The 19,512-nt window shown below is 52.1% G+C and overlaps 2 protein-coding genes across 2 annotated transcripts in view; both read left to right on the forward strand.

Moving 5' to 3' along the window:
- The window catches only part of Ehd4 (EH domain containing 4), a 69,970-nt gene extending 61,836 nt beyond the window's left edge, over window positions 1-8,134 (forward strand). Inside the window, exon 6 of the mRNA XM_057781664.1 lies at window positions 5,775-8,134. Within this exon, the coding sequence (XP_057637647.1) occupies window positions 5,775-6,311 (537 nt within the window). The 3' untranslated portion in view covers window positions 6,312-8,134. The remainder of the gene's footprint in view (window positions 1-5,774) is intronic.
- Window positions 8,135-11,136: 3,002 nt separating this feature from the next.
- The window catches only part of Sptbn5 (spectrin beta, non-erythrocytic 5), a 40,190-nt gene continuing 31,814 nt past the window's right edge, over window positions 11,137-19,512 (forward strand). Inside the window, 8 exon segments of the mRNA XM_057780175.1 lie at window positions 11,137-11,259; window positions 11,421-11,588; window positions 13,461-13,577; window positions 15,180-15,337; window positions 15,797-16,025; window positions 16,821-17,452; window positions 19,014-19,152; window positions 19,251-19,483. Coding sequence (XP_057636158.1) covers window positions 11,149-11,259; window positions 11,421-11,588; window positions 13,461-13,577; window positions 15,180-15,337; window positions 15,797-16,025; window positions 16,821-17,452; window positions 19,014-19,152; window positions 19,251-19,483 — 1,787 coding nt within the window. The 5' untranslated portion in view covers window positions 11,137-11,148.

The raw sequence follows: 19,512 nt of genomic DNA on the forward strand, positions 1-19,512 counted from the left end.
GTACAAGCCAAGGAGAATGGCCCAAGTCAGTGGGTGTGCAGCTAAGGTTGGGCCTCAGAGGGGAGACGGGGAGGAAGGACTGGACAAAATAGGAGTGAGATAGCGTCAGTCATGAAACACTGAATGGCTGGTGCAGGGCAGGGTGGGAGGGGTTAGACTCACCGTCCTGGTGATAGCTCTTTGTGCCTGGCATCAAGGGTATCAAGGTGGGTGCTTCTGGTATGATCTGATCGCAGGATCTAGCCAAATCGTTTGTTTCTTTGTTTAATTTATTCTCTCATATAATGAATCCTGGCCACAGACTCCCCTCTTCCCCTCCTCCCAGACCAGCCTCCTGTCTCCCCCAGATCTGCTGCTCCTCTGTTTCCCTTCAGAAAAGAGCAGGCCTCTCAGGAACGTCAACTGAATATAGCATAACAAGGTGAAGCAAGACTAGGCGCAAACCCTCGTATCAAGGTGGGATGAGGCAACCCAGTAGGAGGAAGATTGTTTCGTGACAAATATACAGACATATTTTTTTCTTTCTAGCAATAAAGTAGGTATTCTGTTCAGAAGAGGAATTACTTTTCTACTGGTCACAGGATAACTAACTTGAGGGCTAGTGCTTAGTTGACTCCCAGAGACTTCTTTTTGAGTTTTTTTTTTTTTTTTTTTTTTTTTTGGTTTGGTAGCCCTTGCTGTCCTAGAACTCAATCTGCAGACCAGGCTGGCCTTGATCTCACAGAGATCCTCCTGCCTCTGCCCCCCCCCCAGTGCTAGAATTAAAGGTGAGCATCACTACCACCCAGCTGGGACTTTTTCTTTTATACTCAGGTTGTGCCCTGCATCTCATGGCACAGCTGGAGAACAGCTGTTTCCTCGTACCCTTCATAAGGAAACTTAGTATCTTGGCTTAAATGAAAGCTGTGAAGGAGTGCCCACCCTGTACATGACACCACGTATATACACTCATTAGCTGTTGGTACACTGCCCATACTACACGGTGACTCTCTGGGCTCTCACATGGCCTGTAGGTGGGCTCCCATAACAGAGCAGACTCGGGAACAGTAGCTGTCCGTGAAAATTAATCGGGCCTATCTGGGTCAGAGGATGCCCAGGCTTCCAAGAGCTGGGGCAAGGGATAATCATTGGGGTGTGACCCCAACCATTAACTTATTTTGTTGCTACTTCATAACTGTGATTTTGCTACTGTTATAATTGTAATGTAAATATCCGATATGCAGCCCCCAAAGGGGTCGTGACCCACATATTGAGAACCGCTGATCTAGACTGCAGTCAGTGCTCTGTAAATCCATGCTGAGCATTCTCCTTTCCCTGAAGCCGTTGATGGTCTACCATCCTCAGCAACAGGCATTCAGTTAACACCACTGTGTGGGGGTCAGAACTAGAAGCTAAAGCTTAGGTATTACAGTCATGACCTGGGCATATTTTAGGGTCATGAGGACAGTTCATCACAGCTGGCTTTAGGTCTCTGTTCCCCCTCTCTAGAGTTCCCTGGTCAGGGGGTGTCACATCTATTACACTGAGCCAAGTGTGTGTTTCTATTCCCTTAGCACCAGGATAGGCTGGCTATGTCTGTCCTGTGTCCTGTCCCAAGGGGCGCTTGCCTATGGGACAGTAATGACTGTCCTGCAGCTTGAGAACACTATACTGTGCTCACTCAGTTGTCCTGAAGAATTTGACCTCCATGTGGATGAGTTACCATGTTTAAACAGCAGAGGGCAGCAGAGCCATCCCCATCTGCTCCTCTCTATCACACATTTGGAAACTGCTCTGGTGAACTGTGGGAGTAACTGGGTAAGGATGACCCAGCTTGAGACCGGGCTAGGAACCTACTCTTTGGAAGGAGCAGCCCCAGGATACTGGCCCCAGTGGTACACTTGTTGATCTCTTTGAATCCTGACTGCATGACTATCCCAATGAAAGCGATTGCTGTCTTAGGCCTGCCCTGCTGGAGGGCCGTAGCTTGTCCTCCCCACTGCTGCTTAGGTCTGTGAGGACCTGAGTTTCCTTTCCTGTGCGCTTTCTGGGCAGATGTAGCTGCTGCTTGCTAGTCATTCCTGCAAAATCGTGGCTGTTGCCCTTTGTTTCTTCATACAGTCGCCGTCAGAATCGCTGGCCTCTGCAGGCTGGTAGACAGTTTGGGCAGACATAAACCCCACGTGTCTGTCTGCCAGACACAGGGACTCTGTGTGCTCAGGGCTCAAACTCGGTGTTCCTGCACCCAAGGGAATTCAGACCTCTTACCCAGTAGCATTGGAATTCTTATGTGGGAAGGCCTATGTCCTTCCTCCTCATCTGGTCCTTTTTGTCCCCTAGGCTGACTGTGTGGCACTGTCAGCAGAAAACCTGAGTGTTGGTAGCACTCTGTGGTGTGGAGGGTGGATGTGATGCTCTGGCGGCTCTGATCGACCAGTGAGGATGCAGGACCCAGAAAGCGGGACTGTCCTGCTCAAGTGCTCAGCCGAGTACAGACTGCCGAGTTTCAGCTCAGCAGGTTAGGTGTGCAGTACTGGCTGCCTGCAGATGTGATGGGAGATCTGTTCTGAAGACATTATAGGCAGTCATCTTTTGACTTTGTCCCCTTAGTCTGAGTGCTGGGGCTCTCCTTCCAAATATGAACACAGAATTCCTGCCCTGCCACACACCTTGAAGATCACAATTTTTGTTCTCTGCTAGACACAACTTCCATATCTATAAGGTAACTTTGCTAGGGAATTCAGTGGTATGTAGCTTTTAAGTATTAGATTAGCCATGTGTAGTAGCATACACCGATGATCCCAGCACTCAAAGTAGAGGCAGTAGGACCTAGAGCCACGGAATTCTTTTTATTTTTATGTTAGACTGTATACACGTATGTGTATCTGTGGCTGTGAGCGCAGATATCCACAGGTCAGAAGAGGCTATCATGTCCCATAGAGTTGAAAGTACAGGTGATTGTGAGCCAAGCAATATGGGTGCTGGGACTTGAACTTGGGGTGTCCTGCGATTTTGTATGGACATGCTCTTAACCACAGAGCCCACCCTGAATTCTTTTTGCTCATATGTTTGTTTGTTTATTAGTTTTTTGAGGCAAAGACCCACTGTCCAGCTCTACTGGTCTAGAACTCACAGAGGTATGGACACCTGCTCTGCTTCCAGAGTGCTGGGATGAAAGGTGTTTACCACTGTGCCTGAATCCCCACCCCAACCCTGCAAGGGCTCACTTTGAATTCACCTCCTGCCTCCACCTCCCAAGTGCTGGCCTTGGAGGCACGTGCTATGCTGTTGGGACCATTTGGAGTCCTGGTCTCCAGCTGCTCTTCCCTGCTAGAGATCTTTACTTTCCTTCTGATTTGAGTTACTGAAAGCTGTGTCAAAGTTGTTTACCAGCTCTGCTTCACGAGCACGTGTTACCTTGGCCTTGAGGATCAGAGGATAAGGTTTTCACCTGTTGGCCCACCTGACTGTTGCTTGAATAAGGGGCTTCTTACCAGGGACTAGAGGTCCGTGTCTCTGTCTGTCTTTGTGTGTTTCAATCTCCAGCCCCTTGCCCGAAGCTGTCTGGTATGGTAGCGCACAGAGCGCAGACAGGCGTTGTGCACTGCACTGTGCCTGCCTTAAATCTTCATTTTTACCCCCTACTTTTTCCCCATTTTTTTTTACAATGAAAGTATGTATTTGTCCATGCCCATGTCCCACCTTAATAACCTGACACATTGCTTCTGTCCAGAATAGCCAAGATTGGCTTCTTTCCGGGATCTCTCTGTCTAGTCTCCAGGAAACCGTGAAAGTGAATAGCCTCTCTTCCTCCACGCCATCACTCTACCCAGAACTGCTTATACATAAGCACCCACATATAAAAACTGCAGTGAGGACTGGGAATACAGAGCTCGACAGAAGAGCACTTGCCTGATGTGTGTTAGATCCCAAGTTTATTTCCTAGCAACACACACAGACAAAAAACAGAAAACAACAGCTCTGCCGTTGGCTAGAGAAATGATGGCTGTGCAGTTAAGAGTCCTTGCTGTGCACGCATGAGACCCAGTGTTTGATCCCAGCACTCATGTACAAGCTGAACATGGTTCCACACATGCCTGTAATGGCCTCTGAAGGGGCTGGAACTGGAAGGTCACCGAGGCTTGCTCTACCCGAGAAGTACAAGTCAAGGTTCAGCTCTGTTGAAAGATCCCTCCTCCCAAAAGATGGGTGGAGACCTCCCGTGACCGGCTTACGGGGGCTCAACCTGGGTTTCAGCTTGTGCTCATTTGAAATAACTGACTAGTCTACAGCTGCAAGATTCCCGCAGCACTGACAGCGACTTTGGGGAAGCCTCCGTGCAGTAGGCTGTGTCTCTGTGGGGATTCACCGCAGGTTTCCTGTCCTGTAGTCTTCTGAGCTCATACCTACAGAGGTTAAAGCCAAGGAGCGTGTGTCCCAGCCTGCATCAGTATTATTTCCAAATAATTCAAAAATGAAGTTCCTTTCACCAGGAACTAGGGAATTGAGACAGGGCATGGTTATGTAGACCAGGCTAACCTCAAGCTTGCAGCAAATCTATAATCTTTACCTTCTGAGTGCTGGGATTATAGGTGTGTGGTACCACGTACAATCAGCTACAAAGTTCTCAAATAATAGGATTTTTAAATTTTTTGGTTTTTTTAAATTTTTTTCTAAATATAGTCCTTGAAGGTTTTTTATCTTTATTTTTTTTAAACTCTTTGCAATACATTCCAATTGCAGCTTTCTCCACCCCCAGATCCATTGCTCCTTCACTTCCTTTCAGAAAAGAGCAGGTCTCCCAGTGATAGCAACTGAATTCGGCATAGCAAGATGAGACTAGGCACACACCCTCTAATCAAAGCGGGCAAGGCAACCCAGTAGAAGAAAAGGGTCCCATGAGCAGGCAGATGAGTCAGAGACACCCCCTCTTCCTACTGTTAGTCATCCCACTAACACCTCAAGCTAAAGAACCATAGCATGTGTGCAGAAGGCCTAGTGTAGACCCATGCAGGCTCCGTGGTTGCCGTTTCAGTCTCTGTGAGCCCATATGGTCCTGCTTAGTTGATTCTGTGGACCGTGTACTCCTGGTGTCTTCCTTCCTCCCCTTCTACAGAGTTCCCCGAGCTCCGCTTACAGTTTGACAGTTGGTCTCTGCATCTGCTCCCGTCAGCTGCTGGAGGAAGCCTGTCTTATGACAGTTGGGCTAGGACCAATTCCATGAGTACAGCAGAGTATCATTAGGAATCATTTCATTGTTTTTTCTTTTTTTCATGTTTGATTCTACCCTAGATCTCTGAGCCATCAGCTTCCAGATCCTGACCATCCAGGCAGTGTCAGGCATGGGCTGCCTCTTGTCCCTGAGTTCTTTAGCAAAGTAAAGAGTTAGCAGGTGTGGTCTCTGGTCTTAACGCCATCTGGATAGCCCATGTGATTGTAAAGCAAGGTTGTAAACTGTCCTTTCTCACCCCCTGGATCGTTATGAAAGTAACAAGTGTGCGGCAGGACCTTTCTGAGAGCAAACTAATTCTCTAGGGCATTAAGGGCAGGTGAAGGGTTTTTCTCAGTCTTAGGTGATGGCTGTAACTGCTGCAGCCTCCAGAGAGAGCAGCTACTGTACAGAAAGCCACATCTCAATCCGGAAGCTTGTTCCTTGTTCCTAAGCCCCTCTTTACATGAGCTTGGACATGGGAGCCCCAGCAGAGTTATTCTGACTGGCAGAGGGTGCGGTGGGATGTCTGCTGTAAGGGAAACCCAGCAGAGAACGTAACACCAATTCTGGTTCCCTCCCGTAGGAACAGCTCGAGAACTATGATTTCACCAAGTTCCACTCGCTGAAGCCCAAGCTGATCGAGGCCGTGGACAACATGCTAACCAACAAGATCTCCTCCCTGATGAGCCTCATCAGCCAGGAAGAAATGAACATGCCCACACAGATGGTGCAGGGCGGCGCCTTCGATGGCACCACCGAGGGGCCCTTCAACCAGGGCTATGGGGAGGGGGCCAAGGAGGGTGCCGATGAGGAAGAGTGGGTCGTGGCTAAAGACAAGCCCGCGTATGACGAACTCTTTTACACACTATCGCCCATCAATGGCAAGATATCAGGTGTCAATGCCAAGAAGGAAATGGTGACGTCCAAGCTGCCTAACAGTGTCCTGGGCAAGATCTGGAAGCTGGCGGACTGCGACTGTGACGGCATGCTGGATGAGGAGGAGTTCGCGCTGGCCAAGCACCTCATCAAGATCAAGCTGGACGGCTACGAGCTCCCGAACAGCCTGCCCCCGCACCTCGTGCCCCCCTCCCACAGGAAGTCCCTGCCGAAGGCTGACTGAGGGTGCACAGCTGGGGTGGGAAAGGAGGGGGTGCCTGGGCCTGAAGTCTGCCCTGCCACTGACTTGCTGAATGTCCTTGGCCAAGGTTCTGTTCTCTCCGTATCTCAGCTTCCTCGTGTAGGACGGGGAAGGGCGGATACTGGATGCTGTATGAGGTCCCTTTACCTCTAAAATCCCTAAATTTCTATCAAAATATCGAGAAGAGCACTATATATGGAGATTTAAAGTCTAAGAAGAAAAAGAGATTATCCAAAGAAAAATGTAGGTGTGGACCCAGGCTGGGGGACTCTGGGAACTCAGGGAGTGAGCTGGGGACGCACTGAAGTCCAGGACTGTGTTGAGCAATCTGTTACCATAAACCTCTCGGTTCTTCAAAGGGCACTGAGAGAAAATAATTTATTTTCTTATTGTTTTTTGCTATATTTAGAGGGGGAGGGGAGCAGAACAGAGGGTTGCTTCTCTCTGTAGATTGACACCAAAGAGAAAGAAGAGTGATACCCAGGTTTGAAAGAGGATGTACCATGTCTGTGTGTGCCCATCCCTTCTGCAGTGCCCAGCAGAGTAGGCAGCCAGGCCAGGAAAACGTGCCTTGTACAAGCACCTGCCGCATGACCCTGCCGAGCTTCCCTCCAGCAACGCTGGATTCGGTTAGGAATTTGGAATTCACAACCTCTGTGCGCCCCTGGCAAGAGCTGTAGCTAATGTTTCAGATCATAATGAAGTCTGAGGATTGGCTTTTCTTCCCAGCTCACCCAATAGGTTGCAGCAGAGTCAGTTTATCAGACTTAAGAAAAGAGACAATTCCCATCTGTCACTAAGTGTGCCCTTCGGCCATTGAATGTTCCCAAGGCTTTTTGGTAGATGACAGGAAAGTGAGTGGCAGAATTTAAATGCAAGAAGGCCATGTCTTGAATGGTGTAGTCCTAGAGACTCTGGACCCAGGTAAAGAGAGACCGGCCCCATCCTGAGCTGTCAGTGGAGATCAGTGTCTTTTGATGATTGGCACTGCTGTTTGATTTTTAAAGAAAAATTTGCATTTTGTTGTGTCCAGTTGTGTTTTTCTCACAAGATGAAGCTTTTCTGTAGAAATCTTTTGTGTAGCCCCTTGTCTTCCAAGCTAGTGTGCTTCTCATCAGGAGTGCCTATCTGGGGCCAGGATTGGTCTGCGCACATAACCTCTCCCCGAGCCCTTGAATTTCCCTGGCCCACTTATTCAGGTGCAGGGGCCTGCTCTGCGGCCCAGCTGAGTACACTTCCGCCATCACTTATGACACTTAGGAGTCACAGCACAACAGTGCCCACATAGCCCACCCTGCCAGCACCAGAAATGAGTGAATCTGAACAGGGCCCCTGGATCTTCAGAAAAACATACCCCTCCCTAATTGTCTGCCTCTGTCACCCTTGGGATCAGAAAATGCTAAAAGCTCACACCTGTTATCCCAGTGCTTGGGAGACTGGTGCAGGAGGATTACCATGAGTTTGAAGCCTGAACTACGTTGTTAGTTTTGTGGCAGTCTGTTTTAAAACCAGGGAGAACTCTTATGTGACCATTCCTGCTCCCCACCTTACTCTCTAAATGACGGCTTTAAGAGGAGCGTGGTGTGCGTTTGACTCTGAATGAGTGTGTTTTAATTAACTGGACACACAGAGGGGAATGTTTGATCCTGGGGCTGTAACTGAATGCAGGCGTCTCTGTGCTGTGAGGACCCTGGTGTCCAAGGTGGTGGTGCCCGGGAGGGCTGCCTTCCCCCTTCCCCAATTGTCTTGCTGCTTTTTTCTCACACTTATCATATATCTCCATAAATATAATCACAAATGTATGTCTCAGGAGTGTCTCGAAAGTGTGTCTGTATGTTCTTCGTACATATGACCAAGTCGCTTCTGTACAGAACCTCAGAGGAGGCCTTTCTAGGGACTGCAAGCTAAGATTTCTGGGGTTTCCCTTCCCACTCCTCTCCACCTTCTGCTGGGAGAAGCCTGGCAGCTGAACCTCCCCACACTCTGACCCGGTGATGTTCCTGAACAAAAAGAAATCATGGGTCTACTCTTCATGATATTCTCTTGTTTGTCATGATAAGTTTACCAGAAAGGAAAATGCCAGGGATGGTGGCCAAGTGAAAGAGTGTACCTTCCCAGAACTGACAGGGCGTTCCTAGACTGTCCAGAATATCCCTCCATGACATGCCTCTGCCTACCTTGGCTGTATCGCCCTACCCCGTGTGTTAGTTTTCTGAGTGTCACAGAAACACTTGACATGATTCAGTTTCTAGGAGGAAAAGTCTGAGTTGGTCAACTGTTTGGGAAAACTCAGCACAGAGAAACATACAAACATGTATGCATTCCCCTGGCTCCATTGGGCCTGGGATGAGGCGGAATATAACAGCCAGGAGCATGTCACAGAAGAGGCTTTTGTCTCTTGACAGCTGAGGAGCAGAGGGAAAGAGACCCAAGACAGGAGAGCTACTTCCAAGGCATGCCTCAGTGACCTGCTTCCTCGTCATATCTGTTCGTCTCATCCTTGGATAAACTCAGAACCCTTATGGTCCAATCACCATCCTATTGACCAAGCCTTCAGTACACTCATAACCTAACCACCATACACATCACCCTAGTTTTCAAGGAAGCCACCTCAGAGGGTTTACACACAGGAGGACAGGTTGGCATGTCGTCTGTGACTGCATGGCTACTCCATGCTCTCCCTGGTTCCAAAGACCGTGTTTGTAATCACCACATGGCATCAGATGGCAGGACCCCCTGCAAGTGAGGGGATTGAGCCCTTCAGCTAGGTCCTGCCATCCTCCCTGCCAGGGAAGTCCTGCTGATCTCATAGGGTAGGCAGATGGCCAGACAGTATGACCCCAGAACAGGGAGCCTGAGTTTATTCAAGTAACCCAGGGCCCAATTCAAGAACATGTCAGAATATATAGTATTTAGCAACGGTAAGTATACAATGCCTCTATTTTATAAAACCTTATTTGAAAGTGTCCATCCACACTGGCTCCGACTTGTAACTGTGCCCACTTCTCAAGAGGAAAGTGGTCCCTTGGGTCCATTTTGACAGGAGATGGAAGAGTCCAGGGAACTACGCCTCTTCTCCATGCCATCCCTGTAACCCCAGTTCCGCCCGCATCCTCTCTGGGAAGAGGTCTCACAGTGGGTCACATGACTGGAGACAAAGACCCTACTGAAGCTCACACCTTAACTGAGAGAGTAAAAGCCCAGGCTGAAGGGACTGTGGAGCGGGGCAGGGATGAGCACACCCCTAAGACGCAGGCCTCACTCTCTCACGCACTTCAGGTGTGCGCCACCTGCGCAGCCACCTGCGCAACACTGGGCTTTTCCCTGTCACCCTCGTGATGAAGCTGACCTGGTCACCATTCGGCACAGCGTATTCCTTTCCCCCCCCCCGAAGTTTGGGTACAGTAGACCCCGCCCCTCTTTCCTGTTTAGCTTAAGCCAATTGAAATATTCCCCTACAAAACAGGAACTGGTCCTGAAAGACTGTGCCATCTCCCCAGAATCTTCCTTGGAGCTGACAGTGGTCCAGGGCTCCAGGCAGGCCATGCAGAGGGTGGTAAGCCCCTCCTGTGCTGCAGTCAAGAGGACGGATGCGCGCCTGCCTTGGGGGTTCCATACAACTGGCTAAACTTGGGCCGCAGTCTCTGAGTGGCTGTGTGTGGATGATGTCCTTGAAGGCTCTGGGAGAGGGCACAGGGTGGGTGTCCCTGTGGCCAAGGCTCCTGAGAAGAGGGCCTCTGACAGGCAGCGTCTGGGAGGGGGTTGTTGCTTATAGGGGAGTTAGTGGGGGCTGCCTCTCTGAGAAGCTGCTTTCCCTGGTACCCTTGCCTGTCACAATTCGTCTGTCATTGGCTGCCTTCTCAATGCTCGGCTGAGCTGGTCGGAGCCTAGGAAGCTGAGCCCAGGATGTTAGGGTCCCCGTAGTTGTTCTCAGGTAAGGGAGGGACTGTTAGTCAGTTTGCTCGACCTATCGTCCTAGGATGGGGTGCAGGAGGGAAGTGAGCCCACAGCTTTCAGCCAGAGACCCTGGCCATTGATGTCTCATTCAGACCTCAGCATCCTACCATGTTCTCACAGAGCCAACAAGACCCTCAGAGCCAAGACCCTCACCTGCCAACAAGGGAAGCAGCCAGGGGATGGGGTAGAGAATGAGGGAGGAAACCCCCCAGCTATGAGCCTAGAACATTCTCTAGCCACCCCCTCCTGTCTGGGCTCTGCCCTGTAGCAGGTGGGAGGACAATGCTGCCTGTGTGACATTACCCCTGTCAGGCTGGCAAAGGGGAGGGCCGCGCTGTGGCCTCACTCCAGCCTGACTTTCCTGGTCGCCTTTCCCTCATTCCCCAAGCCCTGCTATCTTGTATCTCCATCCGACAGTGGGACCTCCTAGTGAGGACCCAGACGCCAACTGCCAAGGTAAGCAGGCCCTGTCTTCCTTCTTTGCCAAAACTGAGCCAAAGAACAGGGGGCAATGGCTGTGGTGGTAGGACTAGCGGGGGTTCCGAGAAGAATCTGGGGGGGTGTGACTCTGGGTCATTCAAGTGCAGGTTACCAGTCAGGCTTCTTATCTGCATAGGCTCCACCTCATATTCCTATCCTTCATGTGAATAATGTGGCAGGACAGGGCTCGGTCTTCTGGCAGGTTCATCAGTGCCCACAGTGTTTCCCACCATCTCCAGACACAGGGAGATGCCAGCTGCCATTCATCCTCCAAGAGCTATAGGGTCATAGGGTGGTTATCCCTTCAACCCTCCAGTTCCTTAGCATCTCTGAGGAAGAGACTCAGGCCCGCAGCTCCGCCTTGCCGAGTCCAAGTTTGGCCATGGACTCTGAGTATGAGATCGGCCATGTCCGCAAGCTCCAGGCTCAGCATGCGCAGATGCAGGAGAAGACCTTTACCAACTGGATCAACAACATCTTCCGACTGGGCCGGGTAAGTGTGGCCTGGGAGCCTCCAGTTCTGGTCAGCGACCTGGGGACCTGCTATGGGATCCCCGGCCTGCAGCTCTTCTGGCCTGCTCCTCCCAGGCTTTAAAGTGAGGTGGGCAGGAGATACTGGGCCGATCCCACATCTGCCCCCAATCCACTCCTCAGGTGGGTATCAGGATCCAGAACCTGTATGCAGAGCTTGCTGATGGTGCCCACCTCCTGAGGCTGTTGGAGCTTATTTCTGGGGAAGCCCTGCCAGCGCCCAGCCCAGGCCGCCTGCGTGTGCACTTTCTGGAGAACAACAGCCATGCACTGGCTTTCCTCAGGGCCAAGGTGTGTTCTGGGAAGGGGTTTCTGGGTGGATAGCTGGGTGAGCAGCAACCAGGGGCCGTCGTATGATAGGCCTCAGGCAGAGCAGGAGATCCGGGCCTGAATACCAGGTGCAGCCGAGGCACAAGAGCCAGCACAAAGCTCTCCTTGCACAGTGCACTTGACTCAGGCCACCAGCTGGCCACAGCAGGAACAGTCTGCATCCCAGCAGGACAGAAAGCATCTCTGTCTGATAAAGGAGGACTGCAGGGTTCTTTGCCGAAAGAATCTGAGTGTTCGTGATCTTCTCTCTTCTTAAACCTGGACATGTAGATCCACAATGACTTATCAGGCAAGATGCGTGGTCAACCAAGTAGCAGAGTCTAGGTTGTGTGTGTGTCCACAGGAGGCTGCCATAGAGAAGGGTTCAGGAGGGCACCAGAGTCACCTGGGGAAGATCAAACCAAAGAGATGGGCCTTAAAAAGAGGCAATAGTTCCCACAGCACAGAGGGCCCCTCATGACCGGCACCACTGGTCTGTTGCCACATACACATATATAAACACACACCACCACACCAAAGTCTGAATATTTGCTGATTCCCTGCCATTGTGATCGAGTTCACTGATCCGCTGATATTGCTAAACCTAAAGCTGGGAGAATTGACTCTGGAGAGCTGGAAGGAAGGGACAAGCCCTCCTTTAGCCAGGTGTCATACCTTCGAGCTGAGGTGAATACAGAGTGATGCGGGCCAGGAGAGGGAAGTGCATGGGTGCATGGCTCAGAGACCTGTGAGGTGCAGCTGTGCCCACAAGGTACAATGCCTAGGGAAGTTCCTCACGCAGGGCTAGGGACCAGCTCACAGCTGCTCTGGTCTTACAGGGCGCCTCCCCTTTGCTCATTCAGCTCATCGTTCCTACCTGGTAGACACCAGTAATAAAGTTCTGCTAAGAACTGGGGTTGTATTGGGGAGCAAAACCAACACCCCACTAGGGGAGCGGTGGTGTACATTAGGTGTATGTTTATGTGTCAGTAAACAGGAGCAGATGTGTGGGTCTAGGTGGGAGGGAAATGCATGGTTACAACTTCAAATGAGATGGTTGGAGCAGCCCATGTTGACAAAGCGACACCACACTAGAGGCTTAAAGGAAGAAAGGGGACTAATCATGCCGACCTCTGGGGGGGGACGACAATATTTTCAGACAGCTGAGACAGCCAGCCTGTGCAAGGACACTAAGGCCTGTGTTAGGATCAGGCACCAGGGATGCCGCAAGCAAAGCCAGAGTCCTGATCTCACAGTTCTCCTCCTTGGTACCGCGTGACTCAGCAGAGAAGATGGAGCCGGGGGGGGGGGGGGGGGGGGACCAGGCAGATCCCGTGAGGCCCTGCTACATCTGTCCTGAGTTAACCCGTCCTCTCCTCTGAGGAGCAAGATCTAGACCAGTGGCTTCACCCTTGAGCCACCCACTGTTTGCTCAAATGCAGATTCCTGGGCCCAGACTCTAGAGAATCTGGCTGGGTGGAGATGGAGACCCTGGACTTCTAACAGCTCTCTTGGAGTTGAAATACCTACTGAAGACTGAGGTCTGGGGCGATTCAGGGACCCAGCACCCTCTTGAGATGCAGTGGCACTGGGAAAAGGAGGCAGCACCATATATGAGGGTCCGCTACCCAGGCTGGTTTACCTGCTCAGAGAGCACCTGGGGAGGCTTAGACCAATGTCCCAACTATTCAGAGCGCCATCCTTTTCCTGACATTGTCCATTGCCTGCTCTCCCTGGAGAACCGCTGGCTGGAGGAGGCCGGATTCCAGGACCCTCCTGTCTCACAGCCTCCTGGACTCCGGGTTTCTCGGAAACAGAGGCTTCATGGCTTAGCCCAATCACCCATGCCCGTAGGTGCCCATAGCCTTCATCGGACCAGAGAACATTGTGGATGGAGACCAGTCGCTCATCCTGGGACTCCTCTGGGTCATCATTCTGCGTTTCCAGATTTCCCACATCTCCCTGGACAGGGTATGTCTCACCCTCCAGTATGCCATGGCCTAGCCCAGCCCTGGCTTCACCTCAGGCCCCTGGGGACAGAGCAGTTCCGCCCATGCTGATGATCCCACAGCAGACCCTTGGTGCTCACTAGCTGAACTTTCACTCTCCATCTGCGGGCAAAGAACCCAGGGTGCTGCCATGTGCTGAAATAAGAATAGGGGTCGGGGACAAGTGGCTTGCTGGTGAGGCCTCTTCCTGGTGTGTTACTTGGCCTGGATCCTGGCTACCTTCGCTACACCACAATGCACCATCAGAGGAAGTTAGATATAAAAAGGGACCCTGGCCCAGAGGTCTCTGAAGTCCTCGGGATCTTGAAGATCCTGGAGGCAGAATTATCACTGTCTCCATCTTTTCCTGTCCCTCCTTCCCCCTCCGCCTGGGTCAGAAAATACAAGCAGAATGTCCTGATAACTATCAAGTTTCTGTTTTATGATTTCCAAAGCCTCACCCCCAACTCCACCTGGGTTGGGGAAGTCAAGCTGGGGAGTGAGACCCTAATAAAAAAAGTCATGGGTCTAACATATACAGGACGCCCCTCAAAACAAACCATCTGAAGGCCTGTGAGTTGGCTCAGTGGGCGAAGGCATTTACTGGTAAGCCTGGTTCCCAGGGCCTCTGCAGCCACCTCAGGCCTTCTCCCTACTCAGCTGGGTCCTGGACAGTGTCCTAGCTTCTCTCACACACCTCTCAGCACCACCCGAGGAAATTAGATATGGAAGAGACTTCACCTCAGAAGTGTGTGAAGATGTTTAAACCCTAACGGTAACTGCCACAGAGAATAGAGAACTGAGGTGAAAAGGACTTGTGCCTGACCTACAAAGCTGGGGTGACAGGAGTGTAGTGAGCCCTACCTTCCGTTCTGTGAGGGCTCAGGTCAGCTGGCTCCAGCCTGGCCCTTCAAAAGGGTTGTGAAGAGGTTGACACACAGTCAGTCACTCTTCTGGAACTAGCTTCAGTCGGAAGGGTGAGAAAGAAGTGTACTAAATATAGTACAGTATACTAAAAATACTGTGATAGGGCATTGAGAGAGAGAGAGAGAGAGGCTTTCTTGTAAACTTGGAGTGTTCCTGCTCCTTAGACCTGACCGCAGAGCCTGAACGAGGCCACACCTCCCTGCCGCTCCTCTGGGACAGAGTTATGAAATGGTCCAGGCTGTGACTTGACAGGCCTCAATGTGTGCTGTGTGGCTCCTCTGTGTTCCTGGTCACACGTGCTACACTGAGCTAAGTCACATGATTGAATATCCCACCAACCCTAAAATGTTATTTTTTAAAAAAAAATCAGACTTTTCCTTTCCTGAGGATGTGAGACCCCTTAGGAAGACTGCTTGGGGGTTTGGTCCAGAGATGAAGGCTGCTATCTAAAGAGGCTCCTTTGGCCTTTCCCATCCATCCTTTCTTGGAGAGCCCAGAGTGTCCCTGTCATCCCCACCCCTCGTCTCTCCCTGTCACTCTCAATTTTTACTCTTAATAAAGCCCCTGTCCAGGCCTCTGAGCCTCCCTTGCCACAGCCTGCAGGCTCTGGTAGCTTCCACCCACCGCACACACTGACCCCACCGCCCTGTCCTGCCAGGAGGAGTTCGGGGCCAGTGCAGCTTTGCTGTCTGCTAAGGAAGCCCTGCTGGCATGGTGCCAGCGGAAGACAGCCAGCTACACCAACGTCAACATCACCGACTTCTCCCGCAGCTGGAGCGATGGGCTTGGCTTTAATGCCCTCCTCCACGCGCACAGGTGCGTCTTAAAGCCTGAAGGCCTCCAGCCACTGAGCCCAGAGCCCCAGGCTGGGATGCTGCCGGCTCTTCCACCCACCCTGCCCTCCGTGTCCCTGGGCCTGGAAAAAGAAGGACAAGTGGGGACGTAAATGGAGAGACCCTGGGTCTGGTCCCTGCTGTAGACCTGCCCCTCCTCCTTCCCTTAAGGGCCCAGTCTGCAGCTTTGCCTTTGACCCCTGCCTTTCCTACTTCCTGTGCTTTGTCTCTTCCCGGTCCTCTGTCTAGCTAGTGTCTGTCTACCCCTTGGGGATGCCCTACCACATCTTGTCCTGGCCCCTCTGCCACGTTAACCCTCCCTCCTACCAAGCTCTGCCTGTCCCCCACTATCGGAGGAAAAGCGCTGTCACACTAAGCAGTGAATAGCTAATGTAAGGAAAGCAGGCTGTTCTTCCGAGGAACCTTCCTGCTCTCTGCCCAGGCCAGACCTGCTGAATTATGGCTCACTGAGTCGGCAGCACCCTCTGCACAACCTCTCCTCTGCCTTCCGAGTGGCTGAGCAGGAGCTAGGCATCGCCCAGCTGCTGGACCCTGAGGACGTGGCCTCCCTGCATCCAGATGAGCGCTCCATCATGACCTATGTGTCCCTGTACTACCACTGCTTCTCGCGCCTGCACCAGAGGCAGATGGCCCAGAGGAGGCTGGCTAAGGTTGGTGATAAGAGGGGGCACGTCTGTCTGACTGGCTGTCCCTGCGTTCTTACTGGCTCCTGGCCTTGGCCAAATCGCCTCTCTTCTTTGTGCTCCACGCATGACATAGAGGTGACCAACTCGTGAGTGATGGAAGGCTGTCTGGGTGCCCAAGGGAGTGTTAGTGAGTACCTAGCATGGTGCCTGGCATACAGGAGAAGCCAGGGGAGCAGTGACCCTTTCCGGCCTTCTGCCTCCACTGCCCTCAAAAACTGTTCCGCTTCTAATGGGATTAAAAGGTTTAGAGAGCCAAATCTTCAAGGACAGGCATAGAAGAGGCTCCGTGCAGCAGGCGCTACACTGAGTCCATGCTTTTGGGGGGCTCTCTCCCGCTGTGGATGCGACAGCAGAGTCTGAGGCCTGGAAGGGTTGTCCTCGGGGTAAGTGTCCTAATGTTGGTGTGGGGGTCAAAAACTGGGAGCTGATTTAGGGAGTAGGGGCACAGGGAAGAAGGGGCCAGAAAGCTGAGGAGATGACAGCCTGTAGACCCTCAACCTGCAGATGAGGCTAAAGGAGCAAAGTTAGACGGAGGAAGATGTGGTCGCAGCCCAGTTGCAGAGAGAGTACTGCCGTCTGAGGGTACAATGTCCCTGCCACTCTTCCGGGTACAGGGGGGGTGTTTTGTGCATCCTCAGCTAAGAGAAGGAATGCCAGCCTTACGTGGACAACTCTGCCTGGCACTTAGCACCAGTGGTGGGGCTTTCATTCTGAGGCCCACCCCAGGTGCAGCCTGACCAGCGCTCCGCCCTCCTCCAGATCCTGCTGCAGCTCCAGGAGACAGAGGCACTTGAGGCACAATATGCGCAGCTGATGGCTGACCTGCTCCACTGGATTGGAGAGAAGCAGATGCAGCTGGAGGCTCGGGACTTCCCAGACTCGCTGCCTGCCATGCGCCAGCTACTGGCAGCTTTTGCCTCCTTCCATGCCCAGGAAAAGCCACCTCGGCTGCAGCAGCGAGGAGCCATAGAGGCCCTGCTCTTCCAGCTGCAGACAACACTCCGAGCCCAAAACCGAAGGCCGTTCCTACCCGGAGAGGGCCTGGGCCCTGCAGAACTGGCCCAGCGCTGGGCAGAACTAGAGAGGGCAGAGACCTCCAGGAGCCAGGCCATGCAGCACAGGCTGCTCCAGCTAGAGCGACTGGATACTCTGGCCCGCCATTTCCGGCACAAGGCAGCCCTCCGGGAAAGCTTTTTAAACGAGGCAGAGCAGATGCTAGTGCAGGCCAGAGACTCCCTCATCAACCCAACCACAGGGGAGGCAGCCACCCAGAGGCTGAGCATGTTAGAGGCTAGTATCCTGCCCCAGGAAGGGCGCTTCCAGGCCTTGGGCGAGATTGCAGCCATCCTGCAGCAGGAACAGTATCACGACTGGGCAGATGTGGCCCGCAGGTGAGCGCCAAGCAAGTGAACCCATTTGTCCTCACAGCAACCTCCAGAAGAGCAGGGTGGTCTGTGGCTTCAGAGACCTGCTAAAGAGATAATCCCATGGACCCACAAATTCACACCACGTATAACTTACCCACGCTGGTAAAGCACTGGTCTCTCTGGTTAGCCTCTCATTAGTTAGCACACTCACTAAACAGGCCTTTATGTGGTACACACCGTAACCCTACACACCATTATCAAACACTTAGCAGTGCTGTGGGCAAGCAAAAATTCTTTCCCTCCTGAGGCTTAAAGCATTCCCAAGGAAAACCAGAAAGAAAATAAATCACATAAACTGTATGTGAGCAGTTTTAAAAATTAGGGGCTGGACCAGGTGTGGTGGCACACACCTTTAATCCCAGCAGCACTTGGGTGGCAGAGGCAGGCAGATTTCTGTGAGTTGCAGGGCCAGAATGCTACTGAGCAGGTTCTAGGCCAGCCAGGGCTTACCTAGTGAGACCCCCATGTCAAAAAACAAACAAAAAATTAGGGTCTTGAGTCTATCTCAGTGTTAGCATATGTGTATAATACACAGGGCCCTTGGTTCGGTCCTCAGAAAAGAAAAAGGGAGGGAGGGAGAGAGGGAGAGAGGGAAGGAGGAAAAGACAGACAGGAAAAGCAAGCAAACACAGGACTATGAGAGACCAAGGCAAGAGGCTGTCAGTTGACTTTTGGTTAGATCAAGGGGAAGAAAGTGAGCTGGTTGTGTGTGTGGGGGGGGGGGGGACTGTCCTGAGCAAAGGGAATGGCAAGAATAGCACCCCAAGGTAGTTACACACCTTACAAGGTTGAAAAGTAGCAGGGGTGTGGTGGCTAATTGCCCAAGTCACAGGAGATGAGGGAGAGGGATGGGGGTTAAGCCGGGCCTTAAATAGTAAGGCAAGAGCCTTTTTGTGGATTTTTTTTTTCTTTTCCTCAGAAAGCTAGGAAATCTCTGCATCTTGAGCAGAGGAGTGAGCCACTGTAGGCTTGGTGCCTGTGGTCACCTGCGTGTATGCTAGGGCAGGTTGAAGGGGTAAAGGCTGAAGTAAAGAGCCCTTTATGAAACTGGCATAGAATCCTGGGGGGGAGCAGTGGGGTGGTGGAAAGTCCTGGCATTCTGAATACAACTTCCTATTTTGCTTTTGAGGCAGGGTCTCACAGAGACAGAACTCACTATATAGACCAGGCTGACTTCAAAACTGGCAATTCGCCCTCTCCTCCTGTGTCCTGGGATTACAGTTGTGATAGCCAAGATCAATTGATACATTTTGAAGATAGTACCGAACAGGATTTGCAGACAGATCCGGAGTTAAGAAACTGAGCTGTCATAGTTTTAGTCTGTGTACCTGGAAAGATAGTTTTCATTCATAGAGATGGGGACTAGGCATGAGGGGTGGGTAAGGATCTGGACATCTGAACCTTCCAGGCTCCCTCTGACTGTGAACACACTCTTCCAACCATCCATGTCTAGATGTTCACATTCATACCCTACCCTGGCTCCCGAGGTAGGGACAGCCATGCTCCCTTGCCTCCTGTTCTCTAGGCAGAAGGAGATCACCCAGCGCTGGCAGAAGCTCCTGCAGTGTCTACAGGAGCAGAAGAAGCAGATCGCAGGCACACAAACTGTGCTGAGCCTTCTGCAGGAGGTGGAGGCTACCACGAACCAGCTTGGGGAGCTGCAGGTGGGCAGATAAGCTGAACTCTGGGAGGTCCTTTCCCCGCACGGGTGCTCACAGATACCCAGCTCCTAGAAATGCGCTAACCACTCCTCTCTGGCCAGGTGCTGGCCAGCTCCACAGCCTGTGGGCCACAGCTGGAAGAAGTAGCCTTGCTGCTGCAGAGGCATGACCTGCTGGAGGCCCAGGTCTCAGCCTACAGAAGCCAAGTGAACCGCCTTGCCCAGCAGACGTCCCAGCTGGACTCCTCCCAGGGCTCCGGTGTGCAGGTGCTGCAGGCTAAAGCCCTGGCATTGGTGGAGCTTCACCACAACCTCGTGTCCCTTGTCAGAGCGCGGTAAGAGCCGGTCCCAAATCCTCACCGGT

This window comes from Chionomys nivalis, chromosome 9 (assembly GCF_950005125.1).
Source record: "Chionomys nivalis chromosome 9, mChiNiv1.1, whole genome shotgun sequence".
In the NCBI taxonomy this organism is placed as follows: Eukaryota; Metazoa; Chordata; class Mammalia; order Rodentia; family Cricetidae; genus Chionomys; species Chionomys nivalis.